Source organism: Pezoporus occidentalis, unplaced genomic scaffold (assembly GCF_034315485.1).
Source record: "Pezoporus occidentalis ecotype Australia unplaced genomic scaffold, CSIRO_AGI_Poc_V1 ctg204, whole genome shotgun sequence".
Classification (NCBI taxonomy): domain Eukaryota; kingdom Metazoa; phylum Chordata; class Aves; order Psittaciformes; family Psittacidae; genus Pezoporus; species Pezoporus occidentalis.
Window position 1 is genome coordinate 165,193 of NW_026913900.1, and position 19,054 is coordinate 184,246.

The window sequence follows — 19,054 nt, forward strand, 5'->3', positions numbered from 1 at the left end:
AAAAACCCATACAGCTGAGTTTTGGTGGAACTGTTTTACACACAAATAGTCACTTCTGGATTGCTGCTTCTAACTTCACAACGTATGCTCTGAACAGAACCTATAAAGCTTGGGAATTTTCAGGTGGCAGAATATTCCTTTCAGTTAATGAGTGCACTGCATGATTCTCCTTTGCTCATGCTACTGCTATTCTGAAGGCACGTGTAAGATTATAACTTGCTATGAAAACTTTCCATTGCTGTTGTGATAATTGTCATGGAATATTTTCCGGAAGGATGGTATCCATTTCAAGCCAAACAGATGTTTCTGAATACCTTTTCCATGATTGGAGGGGTATGTCCTTAAAGCAGTAAGGGAATTCTTAAATTTCCTCAAGACTCGCTGTAGCTAATATGCTCCAGTGTAATTTACAAAAATGCCATCATGAAGCTTCAGCATTTCAGCTAGGAATACTTTCTATCTTTGAATTTCTTAAAAGCATGAAAGATTGCTTGAGAAGTCATACATCAGGACTCCTTCAGGAGCGTTACTTGCATGACACTGTGGTATTGGGATCAGAAAATTCAGAAATATCAGTGAATTTGTTGGTGTTTACTCTGTGTATTGTTTTGTGCTTTCTTCAGCCTGAGGAGTAAAAGCAGCCTAGTCTGTTCATTTCTGTTTGGCTGGTTTCACTCTCAAGTTCTGCTGCATTAACACAATTGTCTTGTGTTTTGGGTGTAAATAATGAGAGGAAAATTACCTTGTTTGCAGTGAATCAATGACATTTTGCAAATAACCAGGACATTTTATTTTCCATTCTGTTTGATATACTTCTTGACTGTGCTTGCATCCCACAGCCTCCTCTTCCTGTTTTTATTAAAAAACAAAACCAAACCTGAATTTAAACTATAGAACATCTAGCAAAGATAAAATCTTGAGAGGTGCTGAACACTGCTTACAACTTGCTTGAGCACCCCAACTTGCAATCAGAAGTAGCTAGGAGTATTGGCAGGAGGTGGCCAATGCTTCGCAGGACTGTGCTTTGAAAATCCTGTGTTATTCTGCTTTTTGACACAAATGACCAGAAATACTTATGCGGATGTGAAGACTTGCATATGTACTCACTTGCATTATACTAAGAAAAGCTTTAGGAAGGTACTGCTGAACTGGTCGCTGGTGGTCCTTCCAGGAAGGACAGCAGGATATATATATATAGGCTGCCCTAGGTATTACAGAATGGAAAATATCTGCATTCATTTTGCTTTTGTATGGAGTTAACTTTCACTGAGTGCTCAGCTGGGGGGAGGGAGGAAAAAACTTGGAGAATCTGCTGGCAGGGAAGCAATGGGATTTTACTGCATTTCTAGCAAAAGCAGCCCTGTATTACCAAGCACAAGTCAAAGAATATGAAGTTGCATCAAGTTATTTCTCGGAAATGAACAACTGCAGAACCTCTTGTGCATGGTTCAAACAGGATCATGCAGCTTTTGACTTGAAAGCCAAAGAAAAATATCCAAATAAATTGCTATTGCCCTAGTTATAAGGCAGGGGAGTGGTAGCCATGGTCCCTAACCCCTTTCTTTCTCCCTCCCTTCTTTCTTCTCTGTGTGTCTCTCTCTCTCTCTCTCTCTCTCTTTCTCTCTCTCCCTTTCTTCATGCCACAGGGAAAGGTTTGAAACGGAACGTAACAGCCCACGCTTTGCCAAATTGCGCAACTGGCATCACGGCCTGTCAGCGCAAATCCTTAATGTTAAAAGCTAAAAGCCCACCTTTAGCAGCCAAATACATGAGACAGAGAATTACAGTAGAAAATTAACCGCTGTCCTGAGTTAGAGCCTAAGAGTGTCACACACAGAGGAAATACTGCTAGGGCCTTTCTTCTCCTGAGTGCCTGTCTTCTGTAGATTCCTATTGTTAGCCTGTTATCCATTCACTGTCACCAGAAGTGAAAATAGTGATACAACCTGGTTCATGTTCTTCATTATAGAGTAGATTAGCTTTTGTCCTTTACTATACAAAATGTAACTTCAGTAGACAGGAGAACTTCCCTGTTGTACTCTCTTGACTTTAATTCTAGAAGAAAATGGGAGGGAAGTTATTGACAGTATTTTGTTAGGAGGAAGAGTAATGAGAGATTACCGAGTTTTACTGCTGTAAAGATAATTAAGTATGAGGAAGAAAGATGAAAAGCAAAACTAGCTGAGCCTGGCCTAGACTTTGCTAAATGTACAACATACTTAGTTTGCATAGTTGAATGATGCTGTTTGAAATAAGATATTAGCAACATGAGGTGATATTTCTTCAAAATATTATACTGCTAGAAGACATATGCTGAAACCATTGCTACAAGTTTTCTGTTGGAAACCTGAATTTGTCACTATATTAAAGCTAGAGATAGCTGTGGTTGCTCAGGATCTGTGAGGAAATGACATTTTACTAGAGGTGATTTAGGAGTGAGAATATATAGTTCTACTGGTGCACTCGAGTTTGTAAAAGCATCTGCAAGTTTTAAGGAATATGTAAGGTTTAAAGGATTATGTTGCCCATTCTGTATTGCTCTTGCTTTGACCCACGTTCTTTCTTCTGTATATAGCAGCATGCTTTCTCTGAAATAAAAGGTTTTAAAACTGAAATAATTACGTGCCTGTTTTGCAGATCACTTTATTCTGTTTTGAAACAATAACTGTTTCAGCTGATTATTGTGGAAGGGAAAGTTCTTCCTCTTTCAATAGAAAATCTGATCAAAAAGCTTTCTGCTATTACCTATAATTATTACTGACTTTTGAGTTATCTGAATTAGAATAAACCCATCAGAGCAGTTGAAAGAACAGCAACAGAAATGAACAAATATTGTATTAGATGTGAATGAGAACAAAGCATAGCTAATACATGTTAGATGACAACCTATTGATGATTTCATTTAGCATTTCCATTTGAATAATACTAATTCTCTGGAAATGATTATTAATTTGTGCCCATGGTGAAGGCAGTAGAGACATTGCTGGTGCTTAGAACGGGTTCTCTTTGTTTCAACATTACCATGCTTTGCTTTTAAGCTGTGTCAGAAAAGATGTAGCGAACCTATACCAAAGGCCCCCAGGTTTTTCTGTTTTCTCACTGAAGTACACCAAGAGCAGTGTCGCTCCCCTTTCTAGTTTATGGTCTGGCCACTAAATGAAACAAAAAATGCAACTCAAACTGGTTGTGGTTTCCACAGAAACACTTGATGTTAGCCCTCAACAACCTGCATTAGGAGTCCCCAGCACTGATTGAAGCAAAAGTTTCTGGTGATAAAACACTGCTCTGTGCAATGAAAGGCTGACTCCATTGCAGCCCTGCCTACAGCCCTCAATATTTTATTTTTCCATTAACTTCTATAAACTGCAAATTAGGTACCTTTATCTGGTAGCAGTGATTCTGATCAAAGAGGTTAGTGCCTGAGATTAGATTGAATCTCTTGCACTTTTTGCTGCTTCCAAACATCTGGAATTCATATCAGCAGTCCATATAAGAGAAAAGTTCACTCCAACTCCTTTTTTTCTGCTTTATGCAGAAGAAGAAAAAGCTACTGTTCAAGGGGAATTTTGTATGAACCAACAAAGTATTGGAGTGTTTAAAAAAAAAATCTAGCCATCATACTTAAAAAATAGTATTTTTTGACTATTATTTAAGAGTAAATGAGCGCTATTTCCTTTTAAAATGCTTTTCACTTTTCTTGGATAATTACCATAGCAGTTCTGTAAGCATGCCATTTATTGCACAACATCCATTTGTATTCTCCTTATGGGAACACAGATTCTGATCACACCATCTTAGTAGTGCTGTGAAAAATCAGCGTAACTGCATGAAATAAGAGCAACATTTTAACTTTTCCTGAATGTTGCTAAGATCAGACTTTGATTCAGAGTGGTTGAATTCTATTTATATATGGGAAATTCTGATTGAATTTAACATCTCAATTTTTTTTCATAAACATCAAAGGTACCTAAGTAAAAATCTTCCAGTTCTAATTTTCAATCAGATGAAATGGTTTTCTGAATAAGTATTAATAGTATTTTCACATAAATAGGAATTGTGAATCTTTAATGTTTTATGAACATAATACAGACACTATTTGTTTCAAATAGTCCTAGTGCATGTATTATAATGGAAAAGAAAATGTCTAGATTATATCAATGTTTACACTTAATGTTATTTTTAAAGGTATTTAATAATCAGAAAAGCATAGTTTGATCAGATAAGAAATTATTGGAGATGTAGTTAAGGAACCCCTCCCCCTTAGCTCTGCTTCAGATGAATTTAATCATAAAAATTGAGTACATATAAACCATCTAATCAGATGGGGAAATAGTTGTAATCCTTTTTTCCTGGAGTTCACAAAAAATAGAATCTAAACATGCTCCAAGCTTGTAAAATTTCAATTATTTATGTAAAGGAAAAAAAGTAATTGAAAAAAAAATCTTCCAATATTTGGTAACTTTAGGAACTTTTGCAATGATAAAGTCCTTTTGTGAAGGTGCTGTTACCAACCCCTAAGGCAAGGTTGTTTACTACAGTATATTTCTACTGCTTAGTCCAGTCCCTCTCAGAAAACCTCCCAAGTGACGGGCTTTGTTAATTAAACTGTCAGGCAAATTTTTCTATCCAGTTTCTTGTTCATATTTTGACTAGTAATTCCCTAACTCCTCAAAAATCTGCCTTTTTGTTGTGATGGTGATCTTCAAGCCCAGTAAATGAACATTATAGATCTTTCTTTATACTATTAAGAGGTCTTGTTTTTCCCTCCTGAGTAGGGGGCGGACTTTTTCTGTAAGGTGGAGAAATTGGGCTGGATTTCTCATTCTACAACATCTCATTGCTAGAGACTGTAACAGACATAGGCCTGATAAGAAACCATGAAGAGCTTTAAGAAACTACTAGCTTCATTCCAACAGAAGGCCAAGTGTGGCCTCATTACGCCCTATTCTTAATATGTCTAGGCTTATCTCACTCTATGTTGCTTCTGATTAACCAACCCCATCTTGCAGTGTTTCTTGACCATTTGTAAAAGTCTGCTGCTTTGCCTAGGAAAATTATTCTCAGTTAATGACAGTGAGGCTTGAAATAGGTTCCTGATTGAAGACTTGATGAGTCACGCAATCCTTTGAAATAGCGCTGATGATAGGCAGGTGTATCTGCCACGCTGAATATAATTTGAACCGTGACTGTTCTGCTGAGCAGAGGACAATGGTTGGTGACAATACTGTCTTCTAAATAGCCTCCATGACAAAATTAAAGCAAAATGTAGGATGTGGATAGTGATATTAATCCCCTGCCCTTCCTAATATTGCCAGTAAAGCATAGTGTTATAAGCATTTAATGAAGATACAGCAAAGCTGATGCCAGTAGGAAATCAAAACCAAAAGACCTTCCAGGTAAATCTGCTTGTCTGGTTATGACACAGGGAAATGCTCATTTTCTGCTGTGATATAAGAGTGTTTGATACAAACTAACCTGTTTACTGAATACTGCTGCCTTGTATTCTATTCAAATCATCTCCTCCTCACCAGCGATGGTGCTCAGCGTGCCACAACAATACTGAGTGCATGCAGTGTGTGCTGATGGGATGTGGCTAGAGTGTGACTTCAGGAAAGCAGGCATGAGAACTTGACCTCTCTTCCTTTCTTGCATGATAAAAATACAAAAGGAGAAAGGTTCTGTGGTGGCTTCTTCCCTTGCTTCCCTCTTGTCACGCCTGCCTGCATGGGAAGGAGGGCGAGTTTTTGCTATGTAACAAATGCAGAGGTCACTTTCTCTTCATTTCAGTTTTGCTCTCATTATGCAGAACTATGTGGAGTGTATCTTCAGGATCAAGGAACACGTATTTTAGGGACTACTTTATCGCTTATGGGAAGTCCAACTCTTGCTGCCTGAAGCCTTCTTCAGGGGCAGAAGAAGTGATGCCATTTTTTCACTTGTGCACTTGGGTTCCCCAGGGACTGGGCTGATTTTGTAGCTTCTTTAGCAGTGTCACAGTTCAGTGACCAGGACTGTCATTCCACATATGAGAAAATAGATGAATACTTGCACAAAGTTTAGTTTGCAAAGTTAAAAAGCTAGAATTTTGGTATGGTATGTTTCTTCAATCAGCCTTTGACCAACAGCTTTCTGAAATATGCACAAAATTTAATTGACTAAACTTTGCTCTCAGGCACAATAACATTCATTGTTCTACTGCTGCTTATCAAAGCCATCTGACACCACCAAGATAAGCTGAGGCACCTTGATCCCCTTCCTCTGTTAGCCATAATTTCCAATGATGAGCATTGCTGACTTGCCCAATTGCCAAAAACTCCCTATCTATATGCTAATAAGATCTCCAAAATCCTTTTGAAAGAGATACCTTATTTTTCCACAGCAGCCCCTGAAATAATGCAGACTTCTATAGGTAGCTTTCTCATTTAAGGAACGTAGCTGCAGTAAATAATAATAAGCACATCAGTTCACTATATTCTGTTCTTCACTTACTTTTTAGCACCCAAAGAGTGAGAAAAACATAGTAATAGTGAAACAACTCAATTGTGTCTGTGGAATTCTGAGTAAAACCAGAAGGGAAAACTGATCAACTATAATGCCTTTCTTCCCCAAAATACACGAAGTCCTGTGAGGAAAAATAATTTTGAGATCATAAATTGCTTGTTTTCAAGCCAGTTCTCTGTAGAACCAACTGATCAAAGATGGTGACCATAAGACACAGTGTATCCACTCGAATGAACTCTCTTAAAATTAGAGTGAGGCCTCCAAACGAAATCAGCAAATACCATGAAGGTTTTCTCAAAATAGTTTATAGAGAAAGTAGTGCATAAGCTAACAGAGCTTGTTAAAGCTCAAGATTCAATTGGGTGGGCAGGGGGGAGGAGGATGGGTTGAGGGTACTGACCTATATTTAACGTTTTGTCTTTTACCATCTCAGTTTTCTGCATGTTTCTCTCTGCCACTGAGCTTTTGCATGGGCAAAAATTAACTTCACTTTTATTCGTATTGTGCAGCCTTTAAGATTCTGGTATGTATCCTTCCACTAATGTAGATGGCTAACTAAGATACCAGTGTATAATGCCACCTTTCTTTCTGACTACTCCCTTGCACTGCCTTCAGTCTAACAAGGAAATAGGAGTTCTTGCATGTAGCAGGCTTTTCAGCAGGGGCGTGTAACCCAGCGGTACTCAGCTGTGGTCTGTGGATCATCAGACTGGCTCACAGAGCTTTGTTTAGGGTGAGCTGGGGAACTGGCAAATAGCATAGCTCTGGCACAGCTTCCTTTTGCTCTGCTTCTAAATTGCATTAATGTCAGTAAAATTACCCTAAATACTAATAGCTTCCTAATAGTTCATTTCCACCTATCCATTTGTTGTAGCTGAACCAGGATGTTATATGATAACAAATGAGAGAGGGAAGGTAAGAACATACTTAAGAGAATTTCAGAAATGAAATGTAGTTCATGTTCTGAAGGAATGACAACTGCTCTAATTCATATCACTTACTTGGTTCAGGAACTGAATAGAAAATACATGTTACTGTATTTCAGATGCAGCTTCAAACTTAGGATAATACCATGTAGAGAAAGTATGAATTTTCTTATTGATGTGCACAGATTACAAAGTAGCTCTAAGAACTACCAGCTGAAATTGAGGTCGATGGGCTCTTGTTCTTCTCTCAGCTTCCCTAGAGAGAAGTGAAGTCCTGATGAGAAAGAACACTTCAGTGAAAGGGGAATAACTTCCTTGTGTACAGTACCTACATGCGTTGTGCATTGTTTTGTCTATATTGGTCACAAATACAAATGGAAAGCCCTGATCCTGCATTCAGGTGCCTGGTGGCAGATACCTTTTCTTTTACAGTGAGGTTATCAAAAGTTAGAGGGAATCATTCGGATAAGTTGAATTGCACATTTAATGCCAAGATAGGGAATAATTATCTGAAACATATCCCAGCTCAATTGCTTCACCTTTTGCAGTCTTTGATCTTATCGAAGTGATGGGTTCACCAATAAGATAAATTGGAGAACATATACTTGCATACCAAACATCACTGTGTAAATCTTGGAGAAGTAAACTTTCTCTGACACTGATGCTGCTGTATTTCCAGGTGCATTTATGCGTTTATTATTAAACTGTTAAATAAAACAGCATACCAGTAGATACCACTAAAATGCTTCCAGAGGAGGCATTTGCTTTGATTTTAGTGAGATGCTTAGATTGACTTCAATACTACTTGTAGAAAGTAAGCTGCTGGTTGTTTTTTCTTCCCCTGAATATATGATGATGCTTTTCCTATTCTGTGGCACTGTCTGCACAAACCAGGCTGCCTTCTGGGAGAAATGTATTTTCCTATTTTGGATGGAGGCATACTAGTAGGATATATTGCAATTGTTTTGGCGTGGGCTGCTCACATTCTTAACTACAGTGGCTGAAAAAGAGAGACTAGCTCTTCTACCCCTCTTTTCTGATCCCAAGCTAAAGTTTTAGCTAAACCAGCATGATAGTTGTCTTTTGTCCTCTCCAGTTAACTGCCTGTGATATCCTTGTATGTCTTGTGGTGTCTTTGTTAAGATAGCAAAAATATAGCTTAGAGGGAGGAAAGCAAAAGACAAACAGTCTTAATAGTTTTATATTCATCTGACCATGGAAAAATTCTCGGCTGCAAGCACAGAAAGGTAGAAATGGCCTCACTGGATCAGAACAGCAGTTAATCTAGCTCGGTGTCCATCTTCCAACAGTGTCAGTATCTTGTGCCTTTGAGACAAAAATGTTTGGAAGGCAATTATGAAATAGCCTTCACATAACTTTACTCCCAGCCACCCTGTAAGAATTCTTTTTATAGTATTTTGTGACTTCTACTTCTCAAAGTGAAATTTTATTTGTAGGCAAACATGTTTATATAAATATAGGTACCTGTTAGGATGAAAGATGTTGTAGATTTGCAGGACTTGTCCTCATTACAATATACTACTAGAAAACCAGATTTTTAAAAATTTTTTAAATTTCAGTAGAGAGGCATTAATAATCTCTAAGTCTTAATAACTATTTCTTCTTTGAAAAAAAGCAAGTATGTATTGGTAAGGTTCTATAGAATACTATTGGATGATCAATACAAGAAAATAATGATAAACCAAACAGTAATATTTATTTAAAAATCCATAATCAGTTAGTAAAAAGGGTGAGCTGATAATTTAAATACTTGGCTGCGATTCAGGAGTTACTTCAGTTCTTTGCCCTGCTATGGACCTTCTCTTTGACCATGAGCAATTCTAGTAAGTTTCAGTGCCTCATTTGTACACTGAGAAAAAGAAATTCTCTCTCCATGAGAATATGGCGGAACAAGTCAACTACAGTGTTCAGTTATTGCTTCAGTACTGAAAGAGAAGAGTTGAAGGACCATATGATCTCCCGGGATGCCTAATGTTCCTTATGTCATCAGGTCTTCATTACAGCTTAAGTGATGTCTGTCTTCAGCATTTTAATGGATCAGAGAGTAGCTATTCAAGAGAGAGAAAGTCTAGGTCTGTCATTCTCTAAGGAGAGGGTAGATGGAAGGTGCACAAGCTCCACCAAGTTTCTTTAGGCTCTCTCTAGGATCCTCACACACAAAAGCCTGGCTTGCAAATAAATTTTACATTTTGTTACTCAAACTCTTAACAATTCTTTGTTATTTCATTAACTCTGTCTTTTTTAAGACCCTATCATGTAGCATATTTTTATGAGAAGGAAATGTTTAATTATTAAATTATATACTGTCATTTAATAATAATATACTGTGTAATTGGGAAGACAGTATATTGCATAAATAAAACTTGTTTAAGATATATGTCCAATATTTAATAAGCTCTGTGGGAGCTGCACTGTTCTCGGAAGTCATTGACTAAGGCGCTTCTACCAAAAGCCATTCCAGGTGGGGTCTAAAAGGGCTGTAGACAAAAAATAAATGAATAAAAATATTGCATCTCTCCCAGGTAGCTCAAAGCTGCTATCCACTACTGTCAGTTCTCTAAGCAGTCTGTGTAGCCAGAGATTCAAACCACTCACAGTATTTTGAGCCAAATTCTTTCATGTTGTGAAGGTATCAGCTTCACTGAGCCTTCCCCCAGGGGTGTATTTGACTCAAAAGTAAGATGAATTCTGCGTTTAGGTTTTTTTAACAAAAAAAAACAACATTTGATAGTAAAGGCTGGAAATTCAGCAGTCTGTTCCACAAAACACAGGTGTTGCCAACAAGAGACTCATCTGATCATGAGCCTTTCTCACTGTTAGCCAAATGGGAATTAACTCCTGTTGACTGGGAAGAGGAGTAGTTTGTGGAAGCAAAACCATGAAGAAATATTGTGTACCTTTGAACCCAGCTTTCCATTTTACTCTCCGCTTTTCTTTTGCTTTATTCTGTGGAAGTATGTTTACTATACTTCTCTCCCTCTTTTTAACCACCACAACTCCCCCCTGCCATTGTCATTCAGTGTTATCCTATGCTTGTACTCCCAGAGAAAAGTTTTTTGTGAAATTCTGACTTCAAAGTCAAGTGACCTTTTCTTTTGCATTCTTCAGTATAGCCACAGCTAGTGGGGCGGAAATGTTTGGATCAGATTAATAGTAATGCTGTTACTAATTAATAGTAACACTGCTTCTGCCTGACCCTCAACTGCCTGCCTCTTGGTCTTGACTGTAATTTCTCATAGCATATTTAGTAACGCTGGAATTAAACAAGGCTTCATTCTTTTTCAGGCTGTGACGGTGTTTTAACACTGTTGCATGATTATGGCGCTTGGTGTACTAACACTTCCTCCTCACACCTGCACAGTTTCTAATCCATCCTCCTCTGCTTTGTTTCACCCTGGCTTTCCTGTACCTGGTGTTCAAGTGAACTCATGGCTTGGTTACCTTAAAGATGGTGTTTGGTTTCTCATTGCTTTAGAGTGGTGCACCAATTGATCTTCTTGGCGTATTTACTTTCAGGACAGGTTCTTCCATTCTGACCATAATAACATTCTTAGTCAGCCACATCTGAGGGTTATTACAAATCTACTTCTGTGATTGAAACTCTGGCTTTAAGTCATATGTTTTAGGGGTTACATTTGAGTTAGGGGTTTTAAAAATTAGTAGAGAACACGTATGCCCAAACCTTTGCTCATAAAAACTAGACTGTTTTTTTATAACTTTATGGGAGCTAAGCCAAGGCAATAGTATGTGACTGTACATAAATATGTACATGTCCATACATAAACATAGAAATGTGTTATATATTACTAATAATGTGGAAAATATTAAGAATAGCTTTCCAAAGTTAATGTAAGACAATAATTTGAGCCCAACAAATCCGTATAAATAAATGCATGTCCTAATTTACCCAACTGAACCTTCCTTCTGAAAAGTCTTTTGAAAAATAGGGATACATTTGCTTTGTATTTTGTGATCCTAGATCCCAGTTTCAAATGTTCGTATTTCACATATTTCAACTTTAAACATCCTGAAATTCCAGCACAATCTTTTAAATGGGAAAGGATGCAACCACCCACTAAATTGCTAAATATTGAGACCATCTCAATTACTAAACTGGATTTCACATTCATAAAGACTAAAATCCTTTAGCCTTAGACTCCTGTGTCTTAACTTCTTACAGATACACAATTGTTTGCACTTAAACTGGTTAGTTATTTCTGTAAGCTTGTATGTGTGTTTACAGAATAAGAACCTAATTATCACTGAAACTGGGGCTGACTTACTCTTCACCTCAATGAAGGAATCATTTCACTTGTTTCTAATCTGACTTAGATTGAGAAAACTAGTACTTAATCGGGTAAGGTGGAGAATGTTTAAGTGATGCCAAACATATATAATCCCTCTTGTATGAGCCTTTGCTAACCATTTAACTGCTTATCACTTCAAAATGATAAGTCCAAATCTGATTATTTTTACCACTTGCAGTGGGCGTCAAACTACATTCTGCTGAAATATTCTTGACATTTTCTTTTAAGGAGGAACTTACTAAAGTCAAAGCTATGCCTGAAATTATATACATACACACATAAAATGTCTAATTTGTAACTGTTAATTTTCCTTCCTTTTACTTTAATACTGAAACAAAGTTGTTTGCAACTGAGAAGCAGCATACAGTAAACTTGCATATTTGGTGGGTTTCACTTGGAGAGCTGAAGAGGTTTCTTATGAGCAACCACTCTAGGATGCTTTTTGCAACCAAACATTTCTCCTCAACCCATCTTCTTTCTCCCCGGGTTTTGTTTTTGTTGGTGGTTTGGTTTTTTTGCCACCACTGGCAATAGCATTTACTTTATTCATACTGTATCCCCTCCTTTCACAGAGACAAGGAAAATGTTGCTGCAGCATCAGAAAACAGGTAACTTTTGATATGTGTGTTTAGCTTACCTGCTATTTGGAGTTTACCTCTGCTTTCTAAATAATGTTCTTACCTCAAAAACATGGAGTTTGTACACTGTTTGAGCAGATGATGAATATAGAGGTTTCAACTAAGTGGGTTTGTTAGGCATTTTTTTCCTACAAAAAGCTCTGTGAGATGGAGCAGGTGGGGATCATGTTTCTCAGAACTTACAAACCTAAAAAAATAAGAAGCTTTTATCAAATGTTCTTGAAATATTGTCAGTTTGTGATGGAGTTTTAAGAAGAATTTCCATTTTAAACTTTGTCTAGATTGTTCAAGGTGTTTTTTAAAACATAAATAAGATTATCCTTTTGGTATATTAACACTTATATATCAGATTCTTGCATATCTGGATTGATCCTCAGTGGCTCATGGGGTTCAAAACATAATATCTCTCTAAGTAAGTTCTTCCATTTCAAAGTTGCTTTCTCCCAAAGAATATCAGCACATTTTGCAGTTACATATATAAATGTATTTATTAGTTCATATACTAAAACACACAAGTACTGAAACACAGATACTTTCTGAGTGATCTAACCAATTGCTTAATGGAGCAAAGAAGTGCCTCTTTCTAGTTTGTCATGGAAAGAATTTTATAGCACTCCTTTCCTGCCTTGTTTATTCTCACCTTTTTATTTTGGGGTTTTTCATAAGACAACTCAGATTTGAACAAAGATTGCGTACAGTTAAATCCAAGTGCAAGTGTTAACATTACTTATGGCAAGCAATGGCAACTGGCACTTGGAACAGTAGGGAAAATTGAGTTTTATTTTTAAATTATGTCGAAAGAATGAAATAAACCCCTTGATTCCTGCATAACACCTGAATATAAATTAAATTGAAAAACAACTAACATGTTGTTAGTTCAAGTCCATCAGCAATTTTATTTGTGCAAAATCACCTACAGGACTATGCAGCTGCTTAACTAAAATATTATTTTCTTTTTCTTTATTTTATCAGGAACAATTTCTGATGTATGACTGATGTTCACGTCATACTACAATGTCTTAATCTAGCATGGTTTGTCATGCCATAGCTTTTCTCCACCACAATTATCATCATAGCTCTGCTATGCATTTTATTTTGATATTCCTACCAATATGGTTTCCAGATTTTACACAAGGTACTTTTTGATTCTTAAAGCCTTTCATAGAATCATCACAAAACGGTTTGGGTTGGAAGGAACCTTAAAGATCACCGAGTTCCAACCCCCCTGCCATGGGCCAGGACACCTTGCACTAGACCAGGTTGCTCAAAGCCCCATCCAGCCTGGGCTTGTGGCTGCCCCATCTTTGGCAGTGTTCAACTTCTCTGGGCAACCTGTGCCAGCACCTCACCACCCCTCAAAGTGAAGAACTTCTTCCTAATATCTAATCTAAACCTCCCCTCCTTCAGTTTAAAGCCATTCCTCCTTGTCCTGTCACTACAGGCTCTTGTAATAAGTCTTTCTCCAGCTTTTTTCTAGGCTCCCTTTAGGTACTGGAAGCTGCTCTAAGGTCTCCCTGGAGCCTTCTCTTCCCCAGGCTGAACAAGCCCAACTTTCTCAGCCTGTCTTCATAGAAGTGCTCCAGCCCTCTGAGCATCTCCATAGCCCTCCTCTGGACTTGATCCAACAGGCCTATGTCCTTCTTATGTTGGGGGCCCCAACTGTCAATATTTGTCATGACTTTGTCTGCAATGTCATGATGATCTCCTATGGTAATAAGGAATTTGGGGGATACAAAAAGAGGATATTGGATATTTAAGATATAAATCTTCTTCCAGGAAACAGAAAACAGAGAAATAGAGTCTTCATTATTAAACCTAGACTTAACTTTTCAATTATGAGGTTCAGCACTTTTGTTTTTATTTGTTTTTCTGAAGGCTTTGCTCCATATAAATAACTGCTGTCTCAAAGAGCGAGACATTAGCATTCTAAAATGATGCTGGATTTGGTATGGTAGACAGTAAGCCTGTGTATCTCTGAAAAATAAAAATAATCAAACAAACCTTTCTCTATTAAATCACCAGTCTCTTCTGTGGCTGGAATTCTGTCTCTCCCTCAAATACCTGCTATTACCTAAGAAATACTTCATTTACAAATCCCCTTGTAATCTTTGTTACTCAGGCCTACAGGTACTGCACATGCGCCACAGTATGTGACCTCAAGTATTTGGCATCCTCCTAAATCATGCACCATGGATGCCAAAACTGACAATGCTAAGCCAGTGGCCTCCAAGGGGTCTGTGAGGCTTGGAGCGGGTACAAGCCAGAGGGAGGTCAGTTTCACTGCTACTGGCCAGAAAGTCCCTCTTACTTCATCCAGTCATCAAAGGTACACTGTGATGTGTAACTGCATAACTGACCTGGTTTGGAGCTTTGGAGTGGTTTGGTAATAACAACCTCTAACTCCTTCAGATGGAAGTGTCCATTGCCTAAAAGGCAGATGATGAAGTTCTACAAATTCCATCAACTTCTAGTTCATGTGGGCTTTAAGTGGCACTGCTAAAGATTGCACCTACCATATAGAGACAACAGTCATTAAGCACCTTCTGCAGAGAAATAGCAGCTGATGAAGTTTATTGTATTTCTACAGACATCCCTGTACTCATATGCAAAGGTCTTCCATGCTTCCAGTTTATTCTACAAATGCCATAATAAGCAATAATTTTTGCCTATTCATTTTTATTTTTGCTCACTATATTTTGAATTCTTTACAAGAGATCTGTTGCAGTATTCAAAATAACTTTATGAATTACATAAAGGAGACAAGGTACTGCTTTAATAATCCACTTGATCGTTACTTGCACAGAAAGTCTCAGAATTTAAGACTTTATTGAAGGGAAGAAGTTAATCTGCACTCATTTTTTTAAAAATGCTTGAGTGCATTTGTTGCTGTGGTTTCTCATTATGATTCTTAACCATTATTATTCACTTAACCGCTACTGATCTGTGTTCCTTTTCTTGAGTGAAAATCAGCTGAGGAGAGAGATGTTTGTTTTCATCCACCTAACTTACTCACATTGTGCACTTTATGTTTATCTGTTACCACAAATATGGAGATGTTTGAGAAGATCCATTTCCTTTTGCTTTCCTTAAAATACAAAAACCTATAAAGATTGAAAGTGTACAGAATAATTAAGAAAAAGCCACAAACTTCTGTAACGTATGTAAAAACGAGGCTATTATAATAAATGAACTATTTTATAAAATAGCATTTAATTTTTTCTGCATCTGAAGGGCTAAAAAAAACCCCAGACTGAAAATCTAAAATGGGGGCAAGCTAAGGGAATAAAAAGTTATTTTCTTTGAACACCTAAATAAAATTATTTAAAATATATAGTGGTTAAACTAAAACCAGTCAAGTTAGTCTCAGTCTTTCTATAAAATTGAGTAGAGAACTAGTTACCAACTGCAAATAATTTCTATAACCAGATCACTCTGATTTTTATGGTTACAACTACTTCATTTATACTTCTTGCAATTCCTTGCTCTTTTAATGAATATATTATACCCCACAGGAAGGTGATCAATAAAAGAACCATCACAAACAGCATGCAAGATAAAATCTGTTGTATTTCCTTTAAATTTTATAAGGTATTCCAGTATTAGTTGCATTTATTTCATCTATATGTGTTTGTCTAGTTCAAATCTGTTTCACACAGGTTCATGTCCACGTATTGTATAGTATGTGTTTTGCTTAACATTTTGGAGATGGTTACAATGATTAAGTAACTTTACTGTTTTCTTCTGTTCAAGGTATGAAGTCTTTATTCTTTCGAAATCTGTAGCAAATTCTCTTTTACTTCAGTGAAAATAAACGCAAAATATGTGAAGGTCCTACTTTGTATTTGTTCTCAGGACATATATTAAGGTCCTTTTTAATGTGCAGTATAGTTTCAGTTGTTTCCTGTTTGTCAAATCAGACATATGTAAGTACTAAATTCTAACTCAACACCTTTTTAATGTATTAAAACTTGGTCACAGGCTTGCCTGTGATCCATAGCTGTGATGTATAATATACAGCTATGCTGCTATGTAGTCTATGCAATTGATACTGTATTAGCTAAGCAGAAGAATTTGCATCATAATGCTGGTGCATCAAGGTGGAAGAACTGATCTGAATTTCAGATGCATATCATGATGGGCAAACTTGTGCAGAACTGTTGCAAAACTTTTGGTGTAATGATTTGAAAAGCAGAATTGCGAACAGGATGAGTATTTACAGGAGCTCACTTGTTACGTATATAATAGAAGATGAAACTCATAAGGAAGAAAATAACTTCTTTTCTGCTTTTGTCACAAGTTGCATTCAGCTTTGAAATTGGTAGGCATAACAACCATGCTTCCATTTCAGCTAATCAAACTGTAAAATACTCAGTTGAAATAAAAGACTATCATTTAGACTATTAAACCGTACAAGAAAGTGGAGGAAAGGAGAACAGGAGAAATGGGACAGTCCCTTGAAGAACAAGGGGTGTCACAAATTCTGAATTACCAAGCAGTCATTCTAGGTCCTGAGGAGTATAACTTCTTGAATCCATGCTTCTGAGAGAAGCCAAAGAAAACATTAGATAGAATGGCTGAAAGACAGAGGAAATACTTGCACAATGACAAATTCACATAGGAAAAAAGCTGAGAGGAAAAATGTTTGAGAGGTAGGGTTTGGCTGAAAACCAGTCATGGAACTCTAAGCTTTCTTCTGTTATTTGATACTGTGCTCAGGAAGGAATATTTTGGGTATTCTTTGTGCACGGCACAAGAGAATTGCTGAATTTCATCACCATCAATGATGACAAAGGAGTCGCTTGTAAGAACTCGGAGATGTGGCAGTATACTTACAAGTCTGGACAAAAGAAGTAAAAATACATCCATTATGTTCTTATACCACAGCTTGTGGACAAGACAACTATGTTATGTACAGTAATGCCCTGGTTATAGGGGAAAAAAAAATTGTGATAACTACTGCGGAAGATTACAGCACAATAATATGGCATCAAGAAAAACATCCCTTGTGCCTGGGGGGCACATGCTTACATTGCCTCTGAGGTCTGTGCCTCAAAATAGTATGCAATAATCTGGAAAATCAAATTGCAATTAGTTATTTTTCCGCAGCTTATTTGTTCTATGGATAATAATTTAAAAAATCCACAGTAAAAGCTGCCTAAACATAAAATAAAGCTTTTGTCTTTTGTTTCTTTTTTTTATCTTTCCCATTCCCCTTTTAATTTTAAATGACCTAGTGATTTTTATTAGGTATATTGGCAAGTGAAAAACGAAGGCACATATTATTATTCTTTTGTTGATATTAATTTTATTGAAATGGTCAGCAAAGAACTTGCTTCTTGTAAGTCCACTAAATGGTTTTTATTTTTATTTTTTTAATTTGATGTAAGAGCTAGTGGAAGACAGTAAACTGAATCTCCCAAAAGATTGGTTCATTTCTTAGTAGTGGATGGCTTTGACTAAACTATCTTGCAAAACTCTAATGGATAACTTTGCCCCATTTGTCTGTCTGTAAGAGATGATTAATACTTTCTAATTTGAGTGAGGCTCTAAGGCTGAAATATGTCAATAAGCACTGGGTGCTCTGATAGCAGGTGACGAAAGACACTGGTAGTTCAGTAGGTTACTAGAATAACCACAGAATTTTTATTATTAATTTCAGTTAATCTATTTTGCAATCAAATAGAGGGAAATAATTAGACATCAGTATTTCTCTACTCCATGTTATCTGTGCCACAATAACACAGGAGCACCACAAGGATAAAACTCATGCTCATCACCCAAGTGATTTTAAAACTGGTGTAGTAAAATATTATTCCACATCTTACATTTGCATAGTCTTCTGTGTATAAAAAAGCATCTTATTGTTTGATGGGTTGTCCAGTGTAATGTAAGGTGAATCTAGGTCAGAGGTTGACTACTAAACATCTTCCTGCTACCTTTATTGCACAAAGCTGACTGAACCCAACACAAGACTGTGCTGACTGGATTCCTAGACTACCAGAACTTGCAGGAAACATGCTGTTATAAGACTGTGATAATACCCTTTAAATTGCTTTTCTTCACCTAATTAAAAAGTTTACTCCTAACATAAGCTTCAGCTCCAGGAGTAAATACTGGATGAAGTTTACCTGAGCTCAGAATTTCTGACAGGCTCTTTGCAACCATTTAAGTATGCATGCCATGTTTCCTACCACTGGCTTCAGCAGAAGCAGGACTTAAGTACTGAGTAACACCTGGGATAAATTTCAGTCAAGCAGCACCAAAACTGCATTAGTCTTAACTGCACATGTGAGAAGGTCTAACAGATGTCTTATTTTTTTCTGTTTTTGCATAGTTGTGCTTTCCCCTCAGTAACACAGCCTGCTGCTATGTTTGCAGGTTCAAACATAGTAGCTCTACATTTAAAAATGCACCTTTTAAGATGCTTCTTGTTTTATTTAATTTAACTCTAATTAGTACCCCTGTTGAGCATGCTCCGGTGTCTACCAGTTCCGCCTCTGCTCCTGCACCACATGCTTCAGCCCATCAGCCTGCTGCTGCTGCTCAAAATACAGCCTGTCTGATGCCACCAGCAGCCACCTCAGTAGTGCAAGAGTCTTTCTCATCCTCCTTCCAAAGGTAATGCTTCATTGCTTTGTCCTTTTGCAAATACATCCCTGTA

At 37.1% G+C, this 19,054-nt stretch overlaps 1 protein-coding gene across 10 annotated transcripts in view; it reads left to right on the plus strand.

The window, feature by feature from the left end:
- LDB3 (LIM domain binding 3) overlaps nucleotides 1–19,054 on the plus strand; it is a 124,782-nt gene that overhangs the window by 77,496 nt on the left and 28,232 nt on the right. For 7 of the 10 annotated variants that reach the window (XM_062618808.1, XM_062618807.1, XM_062618811.1 and 4 more), the window contains 2 exons: nucleotides 12,328–12,363; nucleotides 18,850–19,011. In XM_062618808.1, coding sequence (XP_062474792.1) covers nucleotides 12,328–12,363; nucleotides 18,850–19,011 — 198 coding nt within the window. Of the gene's footprint in view, nucleotides 1–1,646; nucleotides 2,619–12,327; nucleotides 12,364–18,849; nucleotides 19,012–19,054 lie in introns of those variants that run through there. The other 3 variants (XM_062618813.1, XM_062618814.1, XM_062618817.1) reach the window with 2 other exon arrangements.